The following is an 18,751-nucleotide window of genomic DNA, read 5'->3' on the forward strand; positions in this document are numbered from 1 at the left end:
GAAAGCTGCTCATGAGAGCACGGACAGGTGCAAACACTTACCCACAATTTACCTTATGACCTCCTGCAACGCTAACATGAAATCCCAGTTTTAAATCCAACCACGACCACTGCAACCAGTGAAGACATTCCATTCCAAAATAGCCACAACCATAGGAAAAAGGTTTGCTTTGCCAAGATACTAATTTAAGGAGACCAAATCTTTGTGCAGTCTAATTTCCTGGTATTATACGTTAAGGACAGAAAGGTTGGAAACTATATTGCTGATCTTTCCACTGCACTTTCCAGAACTATACTGCAGGAATTTAACACTTGATTGCATAGGGAAAACAAACCAAGGCTTATAATTATAATATATTGGTAACAGTTTCTATGATGTTCAGATTTAAAACCTTTCTAGCTACTGTAAAAAATATGTATTGAAATCTAAGATTATTCCTGATTAAATGCAAAAAGAACAGAAACTGATCTTACTTCTTTCTCCTTGTAAACTAAAGGTGGACTCTATGGAGAGTCGAAGCCAATACATTTCTGCAATGAGAAACAAATTCTGACACTCTCTTCATGGTTCTCACAGGTGAGATATCCCCTTGACTGGTCTTCATTTGCTTGAATCATAAAAACCAGAGTAAATTTAGCAGGATATACAGAAGCACCTGCATATTTTTGCAACAAGCAGTACATACACATATTAAACTCAAATATCTTAATTTGGATACTATTACACAAAAAAAATGTTGTACACAGAGGGAACAAAAAGCAATTACAAAATTCCCCATCCTTTTATTTTTTCTGGTTTTACCTGGTAAGCTTGAGGCAAATTTATATGGATGAAACCAACATGTAGGGAACCTGCATGTGATCAAATAAAAGTATTATTTGATTTTGATTTGCTTTTGGCTTTGCTGTAACACAGGGATAGAAGTCAGGAGAAGGAAACACTGTTTTTTACTGTTGCACTCAAATTTAAATATCGTGCAAGGAATAAAGAGCTTGAACTTAGAGAGCACCAAATAATTTTCAATATCATTGAACAATAAAAGCAGTAATTAACAACTTACTGTGGGGGGAAAAAAACCATAAACGAGGTATGAAAAAGTAGGGAATTATTTAGTTACAGTATTAGGATTTCCAAGTTGTTACATTTTTAAGGCAAAATCTTATAGTAACAAAACACATTACTAATGTGTACTAAAATAAGGTTATTTACTTAAAAATGATACATTGGACATAATCTGTGTACAGAACAAGCAATTCATGGTAAACTCAATAAGGCACCTTCTAAAGCAGATGCTGTACAAAATACATTAGTGTGTTACATTTTTAAAGTAGTATTCTACACTTCTGGCATATAACACACACAAGAGTGTGACCATTTGTCTTGTTCCACTCTTCTTTCATATTTTATTTACATCTTCTCCAGGTTAACTACAATGTTATTTATTCTTCTTGTATACAATATAGTACATTTCATCTTGGGCATGTCATGTCAGAGCACAAATGTCACTACATGATGTGGGCTTCTATAATTGCATGAAACAGTAAAATATCACAAAGCAACAATTACATTAGATTTGTCAAAAAACCAGAAGTAATGTGCCCTCTACTTCTGCTGTACAACCAAGGCTGAGCACCATGGTTCCATAAGGACTGGACTGTGCAACACTGCCAGCTGCTTTTAGACATCACCCCTACTTGGACTAAAGACTGTGGGCACAGGATAAAGATTTAACTCAGAGGCACTGTCAGGAGAGGGAGCAAAGGCTAAAACATTCTAATTTCACAGAAGATGAGCATGTAACTTCCCTTTAAAAATATCTGCAGTAGCAAAAGAATGTTTATTAACTTTACATCTCTGCTCTTCACACACTTTTAGACCATTAAAATACAGTCTGTTAAGACAGAGTAGATGAAATGTATCCAAATTATTTGTTTTATAAACACATTCAAATGGTCACTTAGATCAAGATCTAAAATTTGATTCTAGACTATTATGGAGGTAAGTTAAAATATTAATTTTATATTTCATTCAAGACCTCAAAAAAGGCTAATAAAGAAAACAATTCATAAAAAATGATGGATATTGGGAAAACTGTTTCTTGAGGAAAAATTATACTAAGCAAAATTCAGAATAAACTCAGAATGTAAGCCAAATTTTCTCTATAGGAATACCACATTTCTGGTGGAATTTACAAGTTAACCAGGAATGCTAAAACTTTGCTTTTAGGTGCTGTAACAAACGAAGTGACTCCAATTATTTCTATATAAAATCACATGGAACAGGTTCAATAAATATAAAAATCCCTCCATTTGCATGTTTAAGAACTTCCAAGGCACAGTCTTGATATTCCCAAGGTATTTTCCACACAGTTGATTTTTTGTATTTAAAAAAAACAAACAAAACAACCACATTTGCCAGTTTTGGAGGATATTTTTTCGAATGACAAATGCTTAAAATTTTGACCACTAAAATGAGATTAATCACAGTCCAACAGAAGAATCTCATTACCCTCTCTGAACTTAAAGGCTTCTTCTGAACACTACAGGATTGCATAAAGCAACTACTTACCTTTGGAGTCTGCATTAACTATACTTAGTTAAGTAAAAATTAATGGGCTGGCTTAGAGCACATTTTTCTCCCAAATGATTAAGTATCAGTATAGACATTCTTTAGTATTAATGTTTTCTTGAGTATCAGAATCAAGGCAGCTGCTGTTCAGAACAGCAAGAACTACACATGCATGATACATTTGAGTATGAACAGAGTAACTGAAGTGCTGATAAATTAGGTTTAAGGCAAAAAAGATTGTTTTCCCCTCTCAAAAAATCATCTTTGCAGCAGTAGGCTCCCTCTATGTTAAAGTGAACTTGAAAATCAATTTAGGTCCTAAGGTGTCTAACCATCCTATTGCTGCCTGGCAATACCTAAACAATGGGAAAGAAAATAGGTGAAAATTTACAAATTATTGAAATTCATACTTCCAGAAGGGGCTTCCTGAAGAGCTGGAAAAATGAACTAAAAAAAAATTCACAAAACATGTTTACAGCAAATGATGATGTGGTAAATTCTAAACGAAATGACGCAATATTCTACATAGGATGAGGTTAATTTAGACAGATCTTCATGCTCTGAAAGTTTAAGCTAGCAGGGTACCTACATAAACATTTTTTCCTTCTTATTGATAAAAATTCTAGAGAAGGAAAAAAAAAAGCTTATCCCTTACTTTTTTTGGCTTACACTAAAAATTTTCCAACTACCTGTGCAAAAATTATGTGCGAAGACATGATTAACAATTTCAAAATCATCATAAATGTCTTGGCAATGGACGGAGAAACTTTTTTTAAGAGCCCTTTATCATGAGGATTGTGGCACAATATCATAAATCTCTTGCTGTTTTCAAATAAGTTAAAGTTGACATACCTATGAACTTCTCAGCCAGAATACATATTAATACTTAAAGGCATTACTAAACAAAAGTAATGACTTTATTTTTAAAAAAAAGTCCCTTGAAATAGCTAGTTTTCTATAAAATATGTAGAACTGTTAAATAAAGTCTGTACATCACAATAGAAAATAAAAATACTGCAATCTTTTGCCTGACCATTTACATTATGGGAACTACAGGATTAAAACAAAAAGGTAACATGCTAAAAGGTTGTAATTGTACACAAATCACATTACTTCTGTGTTACATTGCTTTGTATCAGTTGTATTTTCAAGGGAAATTTAAACACATCAAAACATTCTCTATGTAAATATTTTAAGACAACAAATAATCTGGCATAAATCAATCTGAAGTTTTAACAATTTCATCAATTCTGGTATTCTTAACTTTTTTCTTCAAATCTCAATTATGGCGTGTGTGTGTGCATATATCTAATTGTACAGATGTACCTAGGACTAGGTATTTATTGTATTTTTTTTTTACTAAAGCACAAAACACACTGTATAAATAATTTCCCTTTTTAAAGTCTAGAACAAGATTTACAGTACAAAATTATAGGCACTTAAATTATCAAATAGACTCAATGGTTCCAATACTGTGTGTTCAATCTTCAGACGATTCATGCTTTGAAGCTTCAACTTGAGTTATGGTACTATTTTCTAACTTCCAAGTAGAAATGCCAAAGGAGTTATAAATCAATAATTCTACTTTACAGTAACCTCATGGAGGGTTCTGGCTTCTATACACCTTGTGTGGGTCAGTGGTGAAAATGGGGGAACTTCAGCTTCTCATGCAGGTTGAACAGTTGGCACAATAAAACCAAGTTTTACAATTGTGCAAACTTACTGTATCTTCATGATTTAATTTCACTGCTATTCCTCCCAAACTCAACTAGAACTTGCAACACCCACTGATTTACCTTGTCTCAAATCTTGACTTCCACTAAGTGGCCCACAGATGTGGCCTCCTGTGTCTACATCAGAGCAACCCAGCTCCAAATCTTCTGCACGCTGTGGATCTGATCTTCAACAGTTCCCGTACTCACGTCTCCTGGTCTTGACCCTTTACTGCTTTCTCTGATCTTCAGAGCACCCAGAGCTTCCTGCCTTCCCTCTTTTGTGTCTGTAGACCAAGACTTGCTCTCAAGCCTTTTAAAACTGACCTTCTGCCTAGTTTTGTCAAATGATGAAAGAGCACATGGTACAGCTGACAAATCCCTTCCTTTTTGGGAAGAAATTCAGAGCCTGACAGACACCTATCAGAGTCCCAATACAGCAGGAAGGCAGAACACATCACCATCAGTCTTTCTGCTAAGATGTAAAGTATTCTATGGCAAAAATGCTGGTTGCATGTGGCACTGTGAAAAAATATGACATATATCAGGGATCCAATTATGAAGCTCTCTCTAGACTGCAAGTGAGATGACCAAAGCAGCCTACATCTCTAGAAGACATTGCTTCAAGCTCCTTACAGATTTAGATAGCCATTTCTTAATTACTTAATGGTTCACATTTTTGCAGTACTCCTTGTGACCAAATAAAAAACAGAAAAAAAATTAAAACTGAGATTTCTGAAGATAAGTTAATGGCAAAAGATTCAGTAGCAAATCTCTGATTGTGGAGCCACAAAATGCATGGAGCCCTGACCATAAAACTTTGTTCATTTAAATGGTTTCTTATATATTCCAAATGACAGCAAAATAATCCTGGCACACACATAAAGGCATAAAGAACTGTTAAACTGAGTAGTATCACAAACAGATTAATAACCTACAGGCTGTTTCACCAAAACTTGGTATGGATTGACTAGGTTTTATCAGGTAGAAGGCAAAAAAAAAAAAAAGCTTATATTCTCCATCTCTGTTGAATCCATATAGCTTGTTAGGCTTTCACAGAAAGCACTGTAATCTGAACATTCAATTCAGTACCCAGAGTTTTACTGGAGACTCACTAAGTATGACTGAAGACTCAATGCAGCTCAAACCATAACAAAATGTGTATTTTCTCAAGGCTGTCCATTATATGTAGCACGTAGTGTACAGAGGCTCTCAGCATCATGGTCTATGACGTACTGAAAGATTTCATTAGCAGCCTGTAGAAGTGTGCTGAGAAAATATACTGAATCTCAGTTATTTCCTCTTCTCTATTTTTATCTTCCTCACTCACGTCTGAGTGAAAAGATCTAGGGAGTCCAGCTTTGCTCTCCAAAGTCAATTTCCTATGTCAAATCTTTACATCTTGTGATTCCACCATCTTGGCAAGTGTCTTCTTGATCCTCAAGGCAGTAAGCCTTGAGGCAGGATTATGAGCCCAGCACTCAGACATCAACTTCAATATTGCTCTTAAACACTGCAGAAAAAAACAAAGAAAAAACAAAGGCACGCTATTGAAACAACTGCTACACCCAAAGTTATAATTCTGGTTTGCTGTCAAGCTCAAATGATAGAACTTCCAAGTTCAAAAATGTGCAACTTGCAAATTTTCTGCAAAATTGTTGGTAGAAGACTATTATAAAGAGATCTACTGAAGGAAAAAAACTCCAAAACACCCCAAACTCAACATCCACATGCCAATCCTTATCTCACTCCCTCACTGCCTAGTATTACAGTAGCTGAAACTAATGGAAGTGTTGATTTTCTCAATGATACATTACCAGAACTTCAAGAACAGTGGTACAAATATGGCAGCAATAAACAGAAATATCTCCACATATATGGCTGCAAAACTATAGAGAATTCCTTCAGGGAAAATGAAGATGTGGCAACAGTTCTTTCAGCAATCAAAAAAAAAAGAACAAAACTGGGAATTCAAAGAAGTCAAGGACTTGGGGAAGAATGGATATGGCATATTTAATTTGCTATGTGAAATAGTTATGTCTTATTTACTGTGTTCATGCTGTGGCCCTTTATAAACACATATAAATGAGATTATTTTAGTTATATCACAGATTGACCTGGGATGTAACAGTAAAAAAGGAAAAAAGGGAAGAGGAAATCCACAAAGGAAGTGTTTTATCTTTCATGATATATCTTATGCCACAAACCAATAAGCTATATCTATTAAGACTAATAAAATGAATTGAAAAATAATTTACGTGTTAGCTCCAGTTAAACTCTGAATATATTCCACTATCTAAAATATATGATCTCAAGTAGAGCAGTATTCATATACTTGCATGCTGCTTTAAGGGTATCTTCCCCTCAGATCACTGAAAAGATACATTAAAAAGTACAGTATTTTGAATTGATCTCAAGCATGTCTTCCTCCTATTATTGCTATGAGGTTTTCAAAGGATCAGAATGTGTGACTGCAGTCCTACTTCACAACATTCTAGTATTTAATGCCACCCCATCTTAATGAAGAAACTGAAGCAGCCTTTGCTCTGAGCACACTCACTTCATCGCTGTTCCACCTGTTCGATACCACTGGGCGCAGGCGTTTGACACACACCACTTCTCTCATGTCCTCATAGGATGGATCATTTGGCACCATGTCATAATATGGCAACTGGTACTCTTCAACAATACCTGGAGGTCATTGTGAAAGATTAGGAACAAGTAAAATAAATAAATCTACATATCTACTCTTGGACTTCTTTAGCTAGGAACAAAAACTAACTTTCTGCCATGCTGTTTTACTGTAGTAAAAATCTGAAAATTTCACTACAACAATAATTTAGCATAAAAGCTCCAATATTATGATTATTAACTTTAGTAGCTGCGATAATTCCTTGTAGTGCCTTTGATTTTGATACCAAATGCTAGCTTTAGCTTTTCCTAATCTACTACATGCTACAAAGAAGCACAGAGAAATATAAGATGGAAGAAGAATACAGGTGAAGATGCATAAGGATACAAAAGAAGAGTAAAAGAAAAGCCAGGATGAGTCACAAAAATATTTGTCAGATTATTACTACTGCTTTTAAAGAATACAAGCCTAATGACACAGCAAGCTAATTATATTATTATTATTATTATTACTATTATTATTTTATACAATATTATTAATATTATATAAAATATAATATATATTTTATATTTATATTATAATATAAAATATATATTATATTTTCCTGGTGAAGCACTGCTAGAGTGAGGGAAGGGCCTGGTAGATTTTACACAGAATATTGAAAAGTTTACCTCCTGTGACACAGCGCCGAGCCATTTCCCAGATGATCAGCCCAAAACTGTAGATGTCAGCCATGATGTATGGCTGGAAATGGTTTTTATTCAGGCTTTCATCCAGGACTTCTGGAGCCATGTAACGTTTTGTTCCCACTCTGGTGTTCAAGGGAACATCAACTTCATTGGTGTCACTAGATGAAAACATTAGCAAGTTACTGAACTGTGGACTGTTACAAGGTATGAAATCCTGTATGGCACAACCACTAAAAAGACAAGTCTCTGTCTTCAAAGAACTTAAACTAATAAAAGTATTTAATAATATTAATAAAGTATCACATCTTCAATTAAATTTCAACTGCCGATATGCTGTTCAAATTTTCTATGAAAGAATTTACATGACTGCAATTACTATGAAAGGCTAGTTTAGAATAAAAAAACAAATTAGTCTCCATTTCCTCTACAAAACTTTTATTTTCCATAAGAGTATTTTCATTGTTTCTTAACAACTTATTTTCATCGTGATGTTTACCAGCTTTCAAGAACTACATTTTACCCTCAAAACTGGAAAAAAAGCCTTGAAAGCACACAACCAAATGATTCCATCTGCCTTTTTAAACTGGGTATCTGGTGCATTAAATAAAAAAATGACATGAAAGTTTTCCCATAACAGAGGATTTATTACCTGTTAAACTTGACTGCAAGACCCAAGTCCGCAATGCAGCAGGTTCCATTTTTCTTTATCAAGATGTTTTTACTCTTCAGGTCCCTGTGTGCAATTGCAGGCTTGCCTTGTGTCCCATAGATCTCTGTGTGCAGGTGGCACAGGCCACATGCAGCAGAATAGGCCAGTTTGAGCAGAGCCCTGTTGTCCAGAGTAGTACACTTCAGAAAATCATACAGTGATCCATTTTCATGATAATCCGTGATCAAGTAAAGCTGTGTCCAGGAGCCAGTGCCTTTAATATCTGCTGCTATGAAACCTATGAAATGTATAAACAAAGTTACTATTTATTTGTACATAAAATTTTTGTGTTGTAGATTTAGTGCTAATTCCTAAAGCTGTATTTTCTTGTACTGTAGCAGAAAATACATGTTGTCCTTATGAAAACTAACCATGTAGAACCTCTGATTCTAACTCTATGTGAGGTTACCAGTCCAGCCTTCCAGCAAAGAGATTGCAGACATATTTCCAAACAAAAGCAGCAAAATTCTATCCTTTCAGTAACATTTTATTAGAGGACATTAAGTGAATAACCTGTGGTGATTCCACAGAAGCTGCCTTAGACCCCTAAAGCCACCCAGTAAGAGCTCCTCCTCCTCCTGCAGCCTGCAGCAGCTGAGCAATGTTCTGCTGCCTTACCGAGGATGTTTTCGTGTCTCATGAGAACAGTTTGGTAAATCTCTGTTTCTCTGAACCAGCTGGCTTCTTCTGTGGTGAAAAACACTTTGACTGCCACTTTTTCACCCCTCCATTTGCCCATCCACACTTCACCGTATCGTCCTTTTCCAACTTGCCTCACCATCTGAATTTGTTTGGCAATAGTGCGCTGAACCTAAGGAAAAAAAAAACTGGACTCATTATTGCTGCCTCCAAGGTACAAAAGAACCCCAATATGATTTAAGTCATCTCAACTTCTAACTGAAGAGTATGTTCTCTTGCATTTTATTTCTGATTTATAAATAGTCATCTGTCTCACTGGCTGATTTTTATGCCAGTATTATATAGGATGGTGAATGAACAAAATTATGAATAATTATCACAAAAGGTTTGAGTTGGAAAGGACCCTAAAGATCATCTATTTCCAACTCCTCTGTCATGGGTGGGGACACCTTCCACTAGAACAGGTTGCTTAAATCCCCATCCAGACTGGACTTGAACACTGCCAGGGATGGAGCATTCACAGCTTCTGTGACAGCCCATTCCAGTGCCTCAACATTCTCAGTGAAGTATTTCCTCCTAATATCCTGTCTAAACCTACTCTCAGTTTAAAGCCATTTCCCCTTGTCCTATGTCTACATGCCCTTGGTAAGAACTCCCTCTCTGGCTTTTCTATTTTAATGGTCAGTTGATACTAAGAAAGTAAAATCTCTGCGTTCACTCAATTTGATACCTATATTAGCCATTTCTTGTATTTTTATCCTAACAGCTGTAGGCTCTAAGTTTTCTTTGAATTCTGCTGATGCCAACAGATTTTTTTAACATATCTGACACTTAATTTTAATTTACTATGTGAAGATGGGCTTTAAACATGTTCAGTTTGGACTTCACCATCATCATAATGGCATATAAAATAATTAGCATTTTGTACGAACAAACAGCTTTGTTCTAGGCATCAGGTCCAAACCAAACTTTGTATGTGACGGAGAGAAATTCAGTGAAGAAAAATCTCAAGTGTATGACTAACCAACAGTGGTAGTCCTGATCCACTCCCAGAACTCTGTGACTGGTCAATAAGGTCCTTTAATGACTCCCCAGCTGGAATAAATGCTTCATCTTGTTCCAGGTCACGATTATAACAGTGCCTCTTTGCCATCGACTTACAGTAATGTCTGCAAAAGTAACACAAGTTAAGCTGAACTCCAAAACACTCAAAATATGTAACAAACTGATCTAAGAAAGGAGCTATTTAAATATTCACACTTTCTCAAAAGAAAAAACAGAGAAGCAGATGTTACTGTATTTTTTCTTTTTCTGAAATGTAACTTATATAGCTTTTTCATGTTAAGAAGCTTTTGTAATGCATGTACAGGTTTGTCAGCTGATTATCAGTGAGGGGGAAACCCACCATTTTTAATACTCAACTCTCAGCCAGAGTTACCAGCACAACATTGCTGATTTGGGGTTAAATGAACAGACAGAACCTTGAACCACAGCAGCTGAGGCTGACACAAGCCTTGGAAACTTCTAGAACAGTGATCACCTCCAGCACAGGGCTGGTGCTAACAGATGCACCTGAATGAACTGCCTTAGCTCAGCTGGACAATTACTTAGTTTTGAAACTTGGCAGAAAATCTCAGAAGCAGATGAAATTTAGCTACTGAAAGTGACTGAAGACCCAAAAGCATAATGACCACGATGATATTCCTGTTTACCAGCTGCTTTAGCACTGAAGTTATGTGTAGCTGCAAAACTGTTAATACTTTGTACCCAGAGGAAAGGATCAAACTCACTTAAATTCTCTGCTGTGAACATTTCATTTTACCTAGTGATGGAAACTGCTACCCACAGAAATGTGAGATTAGGTTATAACTGTTTCCAATCTACATATAATTATAACTGAGTACATTAGCAAAACAACTGTTCTGTTTATGCTGATTTGCAAAATTAAAAATGTTTCCAATAAAGAAAGTGCTTTCTTACTTGTAACAAAAGCAGCTAAGTAAGATGACCATGACAATTATGCAGACTGCCATAGAAATCAACACTGCCATCCAACGAATGCTGCCATCAAAAAGTCCATCTATTTGACAAAAAAAGAAAAAAGGAAGAAAAAATAGAAAGGAAAAAAAAGGGAGTTTCCAAAGTCTATTAATTAAAGATACATTGCAAACAGTTTATATAGGTATGGTTTCATATATTGTGTATCAAAGTAAGTATTTATACCACAAAAGCAAAGATAAATTCATTTGGATGACAAAAAAAAAAAAAATTCAGCTTGAGATTTTGGAGTTTTTGGTTTTGGTTGAGTCTTGCTAGCTTGTTGGAAAAGAAATTAAGGATTTAGAGCAGTAAGATTCTAAGAAGATATAAAGCAACAGTTAGACCAGTACAACTTGCCTAGCAATGAATGAGTAAGCACATGAAAACAAACTATTTTCACTGGGAACAACAGAAAGAAGAGAATGAATTTGCAATGAAGAGGTGTTAACAAAGTCTGAATAGTTTTTTTATGATGGCATTCATATTGGTAAAAGCACAGCAGAGATTAAGAAAAACATTTTAAAAAGAGATCAGATTGTGGAAACAGAATAAAAACAGAAGATCACATGCAGTCAAGATATGAATGCACTAAGAACAAGAACAAAAATGCCATGAGTGACTGATTGAGGAAAAGATTAACTTGAAAGTGGCAAAAAAAAGGAAAACTGAAAATAGAAAATGAAGAGAAGTACAGATCTCCATATAAAAATTACTGAGTAAGGCAAAACCAGATTTGTGCAATACTGTAATTACATTTTCCCTTATTTCTATTGTTGATCAAGAACAGAACCTACACAGCACTTCTTAGCAGTGTGAACATAAGGAGGTGTTTACCTGTACTATCAAGAGGGGGCAATGTTGGTTGCAAATCCTGATTGCAGAAATCAGTGCGGCAGCACTCAATCGTTCGGCGTAACTGCGCCTTAGGTGAGTCCTGTTGAGGGAGAGTTTAATGAACACTCAGATTTTGAAGCTAAAACAGGGACAGGAGATACTACACCTACAACACAGCACAGACAAAAGGGTAAGCTATTTTATTTCAAAGGCACTTCAACCACACCATTTAATGTATGAGATCACTCTATAGTGGCAGACAGACAGCATCTAATCTCTGAGCCTACATTTCGTCTTGCATTTTTTTATATTTCATGAGATGTTTTTCAATTGTTGCACAGAAATAGATGGTTTCTACTTAAGTTGCTATTTAACATATGGGAAAAGTCTTGAGCTTAGTCAAAACCAGTTAACCATATGTTAAATAAATACTGCTCTTAAAACAAAAAAAAAGGAGTGGCATAAAAATGAAATTAAAGTATGGCACTGGTATAAATCTCATTTTTTCACCTTGCACTGGAAGTCTGAACCTTCATACTTCATGCAGCCAGAAGCAAGTGTGGGTTCTCCATGTTCATCCTCCTCAATGATAGCAAAGCAATGCCCATTAGTTCTGCAAGAAACAGATCACGTGTGCTTTACCAGCATGTTTGTCATTTAATATTCAGCATTACTTGATCATGAACCCATTAAGAATTCCAGAATGAAAACTTCTAGAAAAATTCTTTAATACAGCGGTTACCATCCAATTTGAGAAAGACCTCCACAATATTCTCTAATAAACATTACACAGATGCCTTCTCAGAAATATTCATTAATTCTCTTAACACAGATACTAAGGAAAACAAATTTAGAAATAATTTTGTTTGCCAAAAATCTTTTTACACTCATTCAAAGAAATGCAGATGTGGAAAGCATTATGCCATAAGGTACCCTGCACGTAGACACTGTGTGTTTTTAACCAATAGCTTTATTATCAGCATAATGGCCTATCAGTTGCTAGGTCAGAAAAAATTAGTAAGGCATATACAGACTGCACACACTAGAGGGCAATAAAAACCAATAAAAAATACCAAGAGGCTTGAAAGACAAAATATTGGAACATTTTCTCAGTTCAAAACTGTTTGTAAGTTACTGTCTGTGTTTACATTTAAAAAGACAGCAGTGTTTATTCTACCTCCTTGGATTCCACAGAAACTGCCAAGTGACACCTTAGAGAAACTGAAACCTATGTTAAAGTGAAGACTCAAACTACAGGAGCAAGTAATATGTTTTCAACTGTGTATATTAATTCTTAAGGAAGAAAACCGAAGGGCCTTGAACATGGAATTGCAAATGGAGGAAAACAAAAAGAAAAACAAGGATGTTTCAGAACATGAAAAAACCCACCTTAAGCAAGCACATAACCTATGCATGAGTCTGTTAGGATTCTTATACCTATCAAAGATAAAACTTCCCTCCTGTCTCTACATGTCCACAGGTTTTTATTTTCTCCTGCCTTTCTTTCACAGTCTGTAACTACTGAACATGTAACAAGAAGAATTCTCAGTAAATGGCCATGTTGTTTACACTACCTTTTTGACTACTAGGTGAAGAAATAAGCAAACAGGTGGTCATGTCAGAAGGCTGAGATTTGGGTCACTTAATACTCCCCCAGCTATAAAATACCACAGGGTTACTTAAAACCTCTGTCCTTCAAAGCAGTTGCTAGGCTTAAAATGACCAGTTGTAAATTGTTCTAAGGTGTGGTGAAAACAGAGATGACCATGGGTTTTAGCACTCACAGAACGTAATCAATTATGGTCAGATCACCTCAGAGAACCTTGGTCAGCCTCCAGAAGTAGTTTGCTCTCTCAAATTCCAAAATTATATTCTTCAAAGAGCCTCTCTATCCTGAATGCAACACTTACATGCATGTGTTGTTAATAGCATCATCTGGACAATGTCCTGAGCAGTAGCATTTAAGAAAAGGTAAGGTGTCCTCTGGAGCAAGTGTTACCCCATCTGCTTGTTTCTTTTGGTCAGAATTTGTCTTCATTCCTGTACCATGAAGCATGCTGTCTGGCTTTTGACCTGGACACAAAAAATACAACAAAAAAAAAAGTTTGCATCTCTTCGACAACTGCTCAGGAGTTTTATAGGCAAAACATGACAACAACAGTTATATTTGTAACTCAAGTATACAAGGCAATCTCCTCCCCCAAGATTATAGTAGAAATCTGAGTTAATAATTTTATTCTAGGAATACCCAGCTGACATATTTTGTACCTCAACAGCAGATCTTCTAACCATATATAATCAATAAAAACAGAAAGATATTTTCTCTTTTCGAGGTAGGGCAGGAAAGCAGCGGTGTAACTGGTTAGAATTTTCTGAAAAAAGCTTCTCTCATTCATGTGTTCAGAAAACCAAAATGCTGACAGCTTGATAACCACAACAAGAATAATTTTATGCATGACTGAACATACTTAATATGCAATTTTCTAATTTTCTGAAGTAATTTTTTATAGATTCACAGTCTCATGGAAGAACAGTAATAACTGCAAAATCTCTTGGTTTTTTTGATCTCTGTATGCATTAGTACTTCAAAACACAGCTAAAGTAAATCTTGTTTGCAAATTAAATTTCAGTAAATGACACTAACATCCATCCAAACGAGCTTTCACAGAATAGAAACAGGGCTGCATCATGTTCCAAGTAGCCCTCAGTTTCTCAACAGTAGCAGAGTTAAACATTATTCTTTCTTGATCATATTATTCAAGTGGTTCTGTGAATCTAGGCATTCAGAAGAAAACATCCATTTTCTTCTTAGTGAAGAACATCCAGAACAAAAATGATGAACACTGTCTGCCTCATTGGGAATATGCTATGTGATTACTATATCAGATGACAACATCTTTACCCATCTCCTTCAGCTTTATCATACACAATTTTAATCTCTTTCTGTCCACCACCTTGGCTCTAAATCCTCAAGGTATGAACCAAATACAGAGAGAAGAGCTGTGAACAAACTATCACTTGCACTGGCACAAATTACAGCAAGGTTCTGTGTGAGGCTCAGTGTTGGCAAGATAAGCCAGCAGCCAGTCAGGACCAGCAGAAGCTTTTACAAATTCAGTTATACATAAATAAGTCACCATAGGTCACAATAAAAATTTCAGTTTTTCTAAGGAAAAGAAACCTGACCAGGAAACTCAAAGTGTCTTCAAACAGATTATTGGGCTTCCTGTCAAACCTAGCAAACATGAGCTGTAGAGTGATGAGAATATTAGTGTCCTGTTGTACCTTGCTTGAAATGTGTCCAGAAAAACTTGATTAAAACCTCTTGCAGACAGAGCCCTCTGCATCACTCTGCTGTAACATCCACTGTGTCATTTAGACAAGTGCCAATTAAATACTTGTGAAATTTGATCCTACTGTACTGAAAATAGCAGACTTGCAGATTTCCTCATCTGGTTAATAAAGCACACCTAGTGCACTGTCCAATGCAGCAAAGTAATGCAACTGTGCTTCTTCTGGATATAACTAAGAGAACATCCTGAGAAATACCCCATTTACCTAAACACTGACATGACAGAGCAGTGCTTTATTTAATATGTAGTCTTCAAAGAGTATTTCAGTAATGCCCAAGTTAAATAGTCCTGATCTGTACAGACTGTTTACAAGAAACAAGATCCAATGCTGGAATAACAGTAGGTTATAGGTGTTTCTGATTTAACCAAGAGGAATCCTGTACAATTGAAACAGCTCGTCCATCCACCCCCCTCTCTTTCTACATATTTCTTCCCAGCATAAATTGAAAGGTAATTTTAATACTTTGCTAGAGACATTACAAAACACTCAGTATTCACACTTAAGAGATCCTTGCCTGCTCAGAGAACAGGTAATTCTACTTAATATTTAAAGCAAAAGCCACTGTACAAAAGCATATGTATAAATACTGTCTTTCTGATTTTGTTGAATGAATACAGTATCTTCCACAATTGATGTTATAAATCCCTCTTATCTTCAGGAACATTCCACATGTTAAAAGTCTTTATGGTACTTTATGATCAGTGTCTTACAGTCACTCATCCATTTTCCTACCCTGATCATTCATCAAAAACATTGCACTGAATGCAATGTTTTTTCAGTTTATTAGATGAGAAATTCAAGGAACCCTTAAAGCATGGCTTCTCCTAGCTCAGAACAGAAAGAACAACTTTTTTGTGCATGTCTAGCATCTTTTAAAGCAGTATAATTCTCTGTAAACTAACACTGAAGCATGACTACAGGTATACCAACCTTTTATACTAAAAGTGACATGAAATACATTTCCCTCTTCATTTATTAAGATGCATTGCATTACAAGATTTATGAAAAGCACATGCCACATAAAATCCAAAACAGATAACTGTGTTCTCAAAGAAATAGCATCTTTGTCTTTTGTCAGTTTCTATAGGCAAAGATTTTCATTCAAAGCAAGAACAGGCTACAATTTCATTATTTTTGTAATGTAAAACTCCACAGTAGCCTGCTTTCATCTTACAGGTAATACCTGAACTGCACAAAGAATGGAGGGGGGAAAAAAATCACTTCACTCTTACATTTTTACTTCCTAAGACTGTAAGCAGAACTCTTCTTAGACAGGAGTTTGAGTACCCAGGGAAGAGAATAGGAAAATTTTGTGGAAGTTTGGGATTACTTCACAAAACAGTTTTTAATTGCCTCCACCTGGGATACCTAACTGTATCCTTTACTGCAGTGCTGCAATTCATCCTCAGTACTTCAAGACTCATTAGTGTCCATCTTAAAGCTGCTAGGTATGGGGATGGGAGTCAAGCATGGAAAGACTTGGCTTCCATCCACCTTAGATGTTAAGAGGGCAAATGAAGGCACTGAACTCACAGGATGCTTCATTGCTGTTCTTCCTGGTCAATAAATACTGAGTAAATGAACAAGAGAGAACTAAGGATAGGCCTAAAGAACATCTTGCTCCAGGTTTATGTCCCCACCCTCAGTGTTCCAGCTCTCAGACATTCACACTGCTGCATCTTCCCCTGGGAACAGACAGGCAAAAGGAGGATCATGTTTTAGGATCTTGTGACACTACACTACTTGATGATGTAATTAATCTCTTCTTTTCCATGACACTTGCAGTTGTCACTCTGCAGTACAGCTAACAAACATACATACACAAATCTCACATAACCTTCAAAGGTGTAAGTGCAGTGTATTGTGCACTGAAACGCAGCATCCAGAGACCTCAGGCACAGCAAAGCTTCCTTTCCACTATTTCCTAACCTCCACCTGCAAACTGAACAGAGCTCATGGGGCAAAATAATACACATGAGCAACAAATGAGCTATCACACACTGGTGAGCTTGTTCAAGATCCTAGATCACTTCCAGCCTGCTTATCCAGCCTTGAGAATGACAGTATCTTAGACTTCTAAACACACAAACTGCATGTAATGTGCATTTTACTGCATTACAAAGTTACAACATTCAACAAAATATCAGAGTAAGGATGGAACATTCTCCTAACTTTACTGCAGTCTAAGACACTGATGAGAAAAAAGCTGATGGGACTTCAAGTTCTGATTTTGTCTTCTACTCTGCCCCATGATACACTGCATGCATTGTAGATTTCCACAAGTGTGAACAGCTGTTACAAACAGGACAACACTTAAATGGTTTTCTGTTTAAAATTAAACTTTATATTAATAAAATAAATAAAAATTTCAAAAGCTAATAATAAAACAAATTGTTAAAACAGAACAACGCCTTACAATGTATCATATCCAGCCTTTGATCAAAAATATAAATTATTCAAAGCACTGCTTCTTCCAGTCACAGAAAATAACTTAAGACTATAAAATGTATTTCAAAGAAGCACAGGATATTAAAAATCTCACTAGGTTAGAAATTTAAGTCTACTTGAAAGCACACTTCAAATATGAATATTAACATGGATAAATCTTAAAAATGTACTGTGCGTGACACTGCAGTGTTACTAATCACTAAAACCCGAGTTAACCTGCTTGTAACTCAATGCCAGGATACAGATATCATTTCATTAAGTCTTCTGATCTAAGAAAAGATTTGTGTGACCCATAAAAACCAGCTCTATGAAATGCAGAGACAACAGTAAGTGTACAAAGACAAATACAAAAGCCAAATTATGCTTACAATTTTTTACTTAACTGTATCCTCTCTTTCTCCACAAAGGAAGGTCCAATATGGCCTATAGCAGTCAAGTTGTTTGATAGCTTTCTGAGTTCACAATATAGGTGTTGCCCATAAAAACATTTCTACTCCAGACTACATTATCCTTTAAAGGGATTTGTCCTAGCAGAAGTATGGTGCTAGAGGCATTTCTTTCTAGCTACTCTGATCCATGCTGGTAAACTCTAAGAAATTCAATATATAAGTAAGAAGAATCTTAGTCAGAAGAGCCCCTTCACCTGCCTCCCTGCTGGTGCTGATGCCACTGGGCTCTTTTCATCAAAGACGAAAGTTGTACCAGAGCTCTTTATGTTAGACATGCCTTCCTTATGAAAAAGGCATACCTTGACATTTTTATGTGGTAGCTCTAAATTACTTTTTCTTGCTTTAGGATGCAGATACAGCAAAATCCCCCACTCTAGTAAGCACATTTCACCTTTCTGCCTATCACAAACTTTCATAATGATTTAACATGTTCTGTGAATTAAACCTCAGTACAACTGACACAGCTTGAATACAATACTAGCACTTGCTCTTCAAAGACAAAATAATTTTTTTAAAAATCAGAAAAATTGTATGAGTGCAAAGAAAGTATTTTAAATGCTTCTCCAAACTCTATGTTTGGCATTGTAACCATAGTTCTCCCTATAGTGCTTTCTTATATATCAAGGCTGTGATCTCCAAAGACCAGGCATGTTAGAGGTAGCTCCATCTAGCAGAAC

The 18,751-nt window shown here is 35.8% G+C and overlaps 1 protein-coding gene across 2 annotated transcripts in view; it reads right to left on the reverse strand.

Annotated features, from left to right (window-relative positions):
• Positions 1-1,188: 1,188 nt before the first annotated feature.
• The window catches only part of BMPR1A (bone morphogenetic protein receptor type 1A), a 74,073-nt gene continuing 56,510 nt past the window's right edge, over positions 1,189-18,751 (reverse strand). For both annotated transcript variants that reach the window (XM_036386178.2, XM_036386179.2), the window contains 10 exons: positions 13,734-13,896; positions 12,334-12,436; positions 11,824-11,923; positions 10,930-11,029; positions 9,974-10,118; positions 8,929-9,121; positions 8,251-8,548; positions 7,584-7,759; positions 6,841-6,971; positions 1,189-5,793 (listed from right to left, as the gene is read on the reverse strand). In XM_036386178.2, the coding sequence (XP_036242071.1) occupies positions 5,668-5,793; positions 6,841-6,971; positions 7,584-7,759; positions 8,251-8,548; positions 8,929-9,121; positions 9,974-10,118; positions 10,930-11,029; positions 11,824-11,923; positions 12,334-12,436; positions 13,734-13,896 (1,535 nt within the window). In that variant the 3' untranslated portion in view covers positions 1,189-5,667. The remainder of the gene's footprint in view (positions 5,794-6,840; positions 6,972-7,583; positions 7,760-8,250; positions 8,549-8,928; positions 9,122-9,973; positions 10,119-10,929; positions 11,030-11,823; positions 11,924-12,333; positions 12,437-13,733; positions 13,897-18,751) is intronic.

The sequence above is a fragment of the Molothrus ater genome, chromosome 8 (assembly GCF_012460135.2).
Source record: "Molothrus ater isolate BHLD 08-10-18 breed brown headed cowbird chromosome 8, BPBGC_Mater_1.1, whole genome shotgun sequence".
Taxonomy (NCBI): domain Eukaryota; kingdom Metazoa; phylum Chordata; class Aves; order Passeriformes; family Icteridae; genus Molothrus; species Molothrus ater.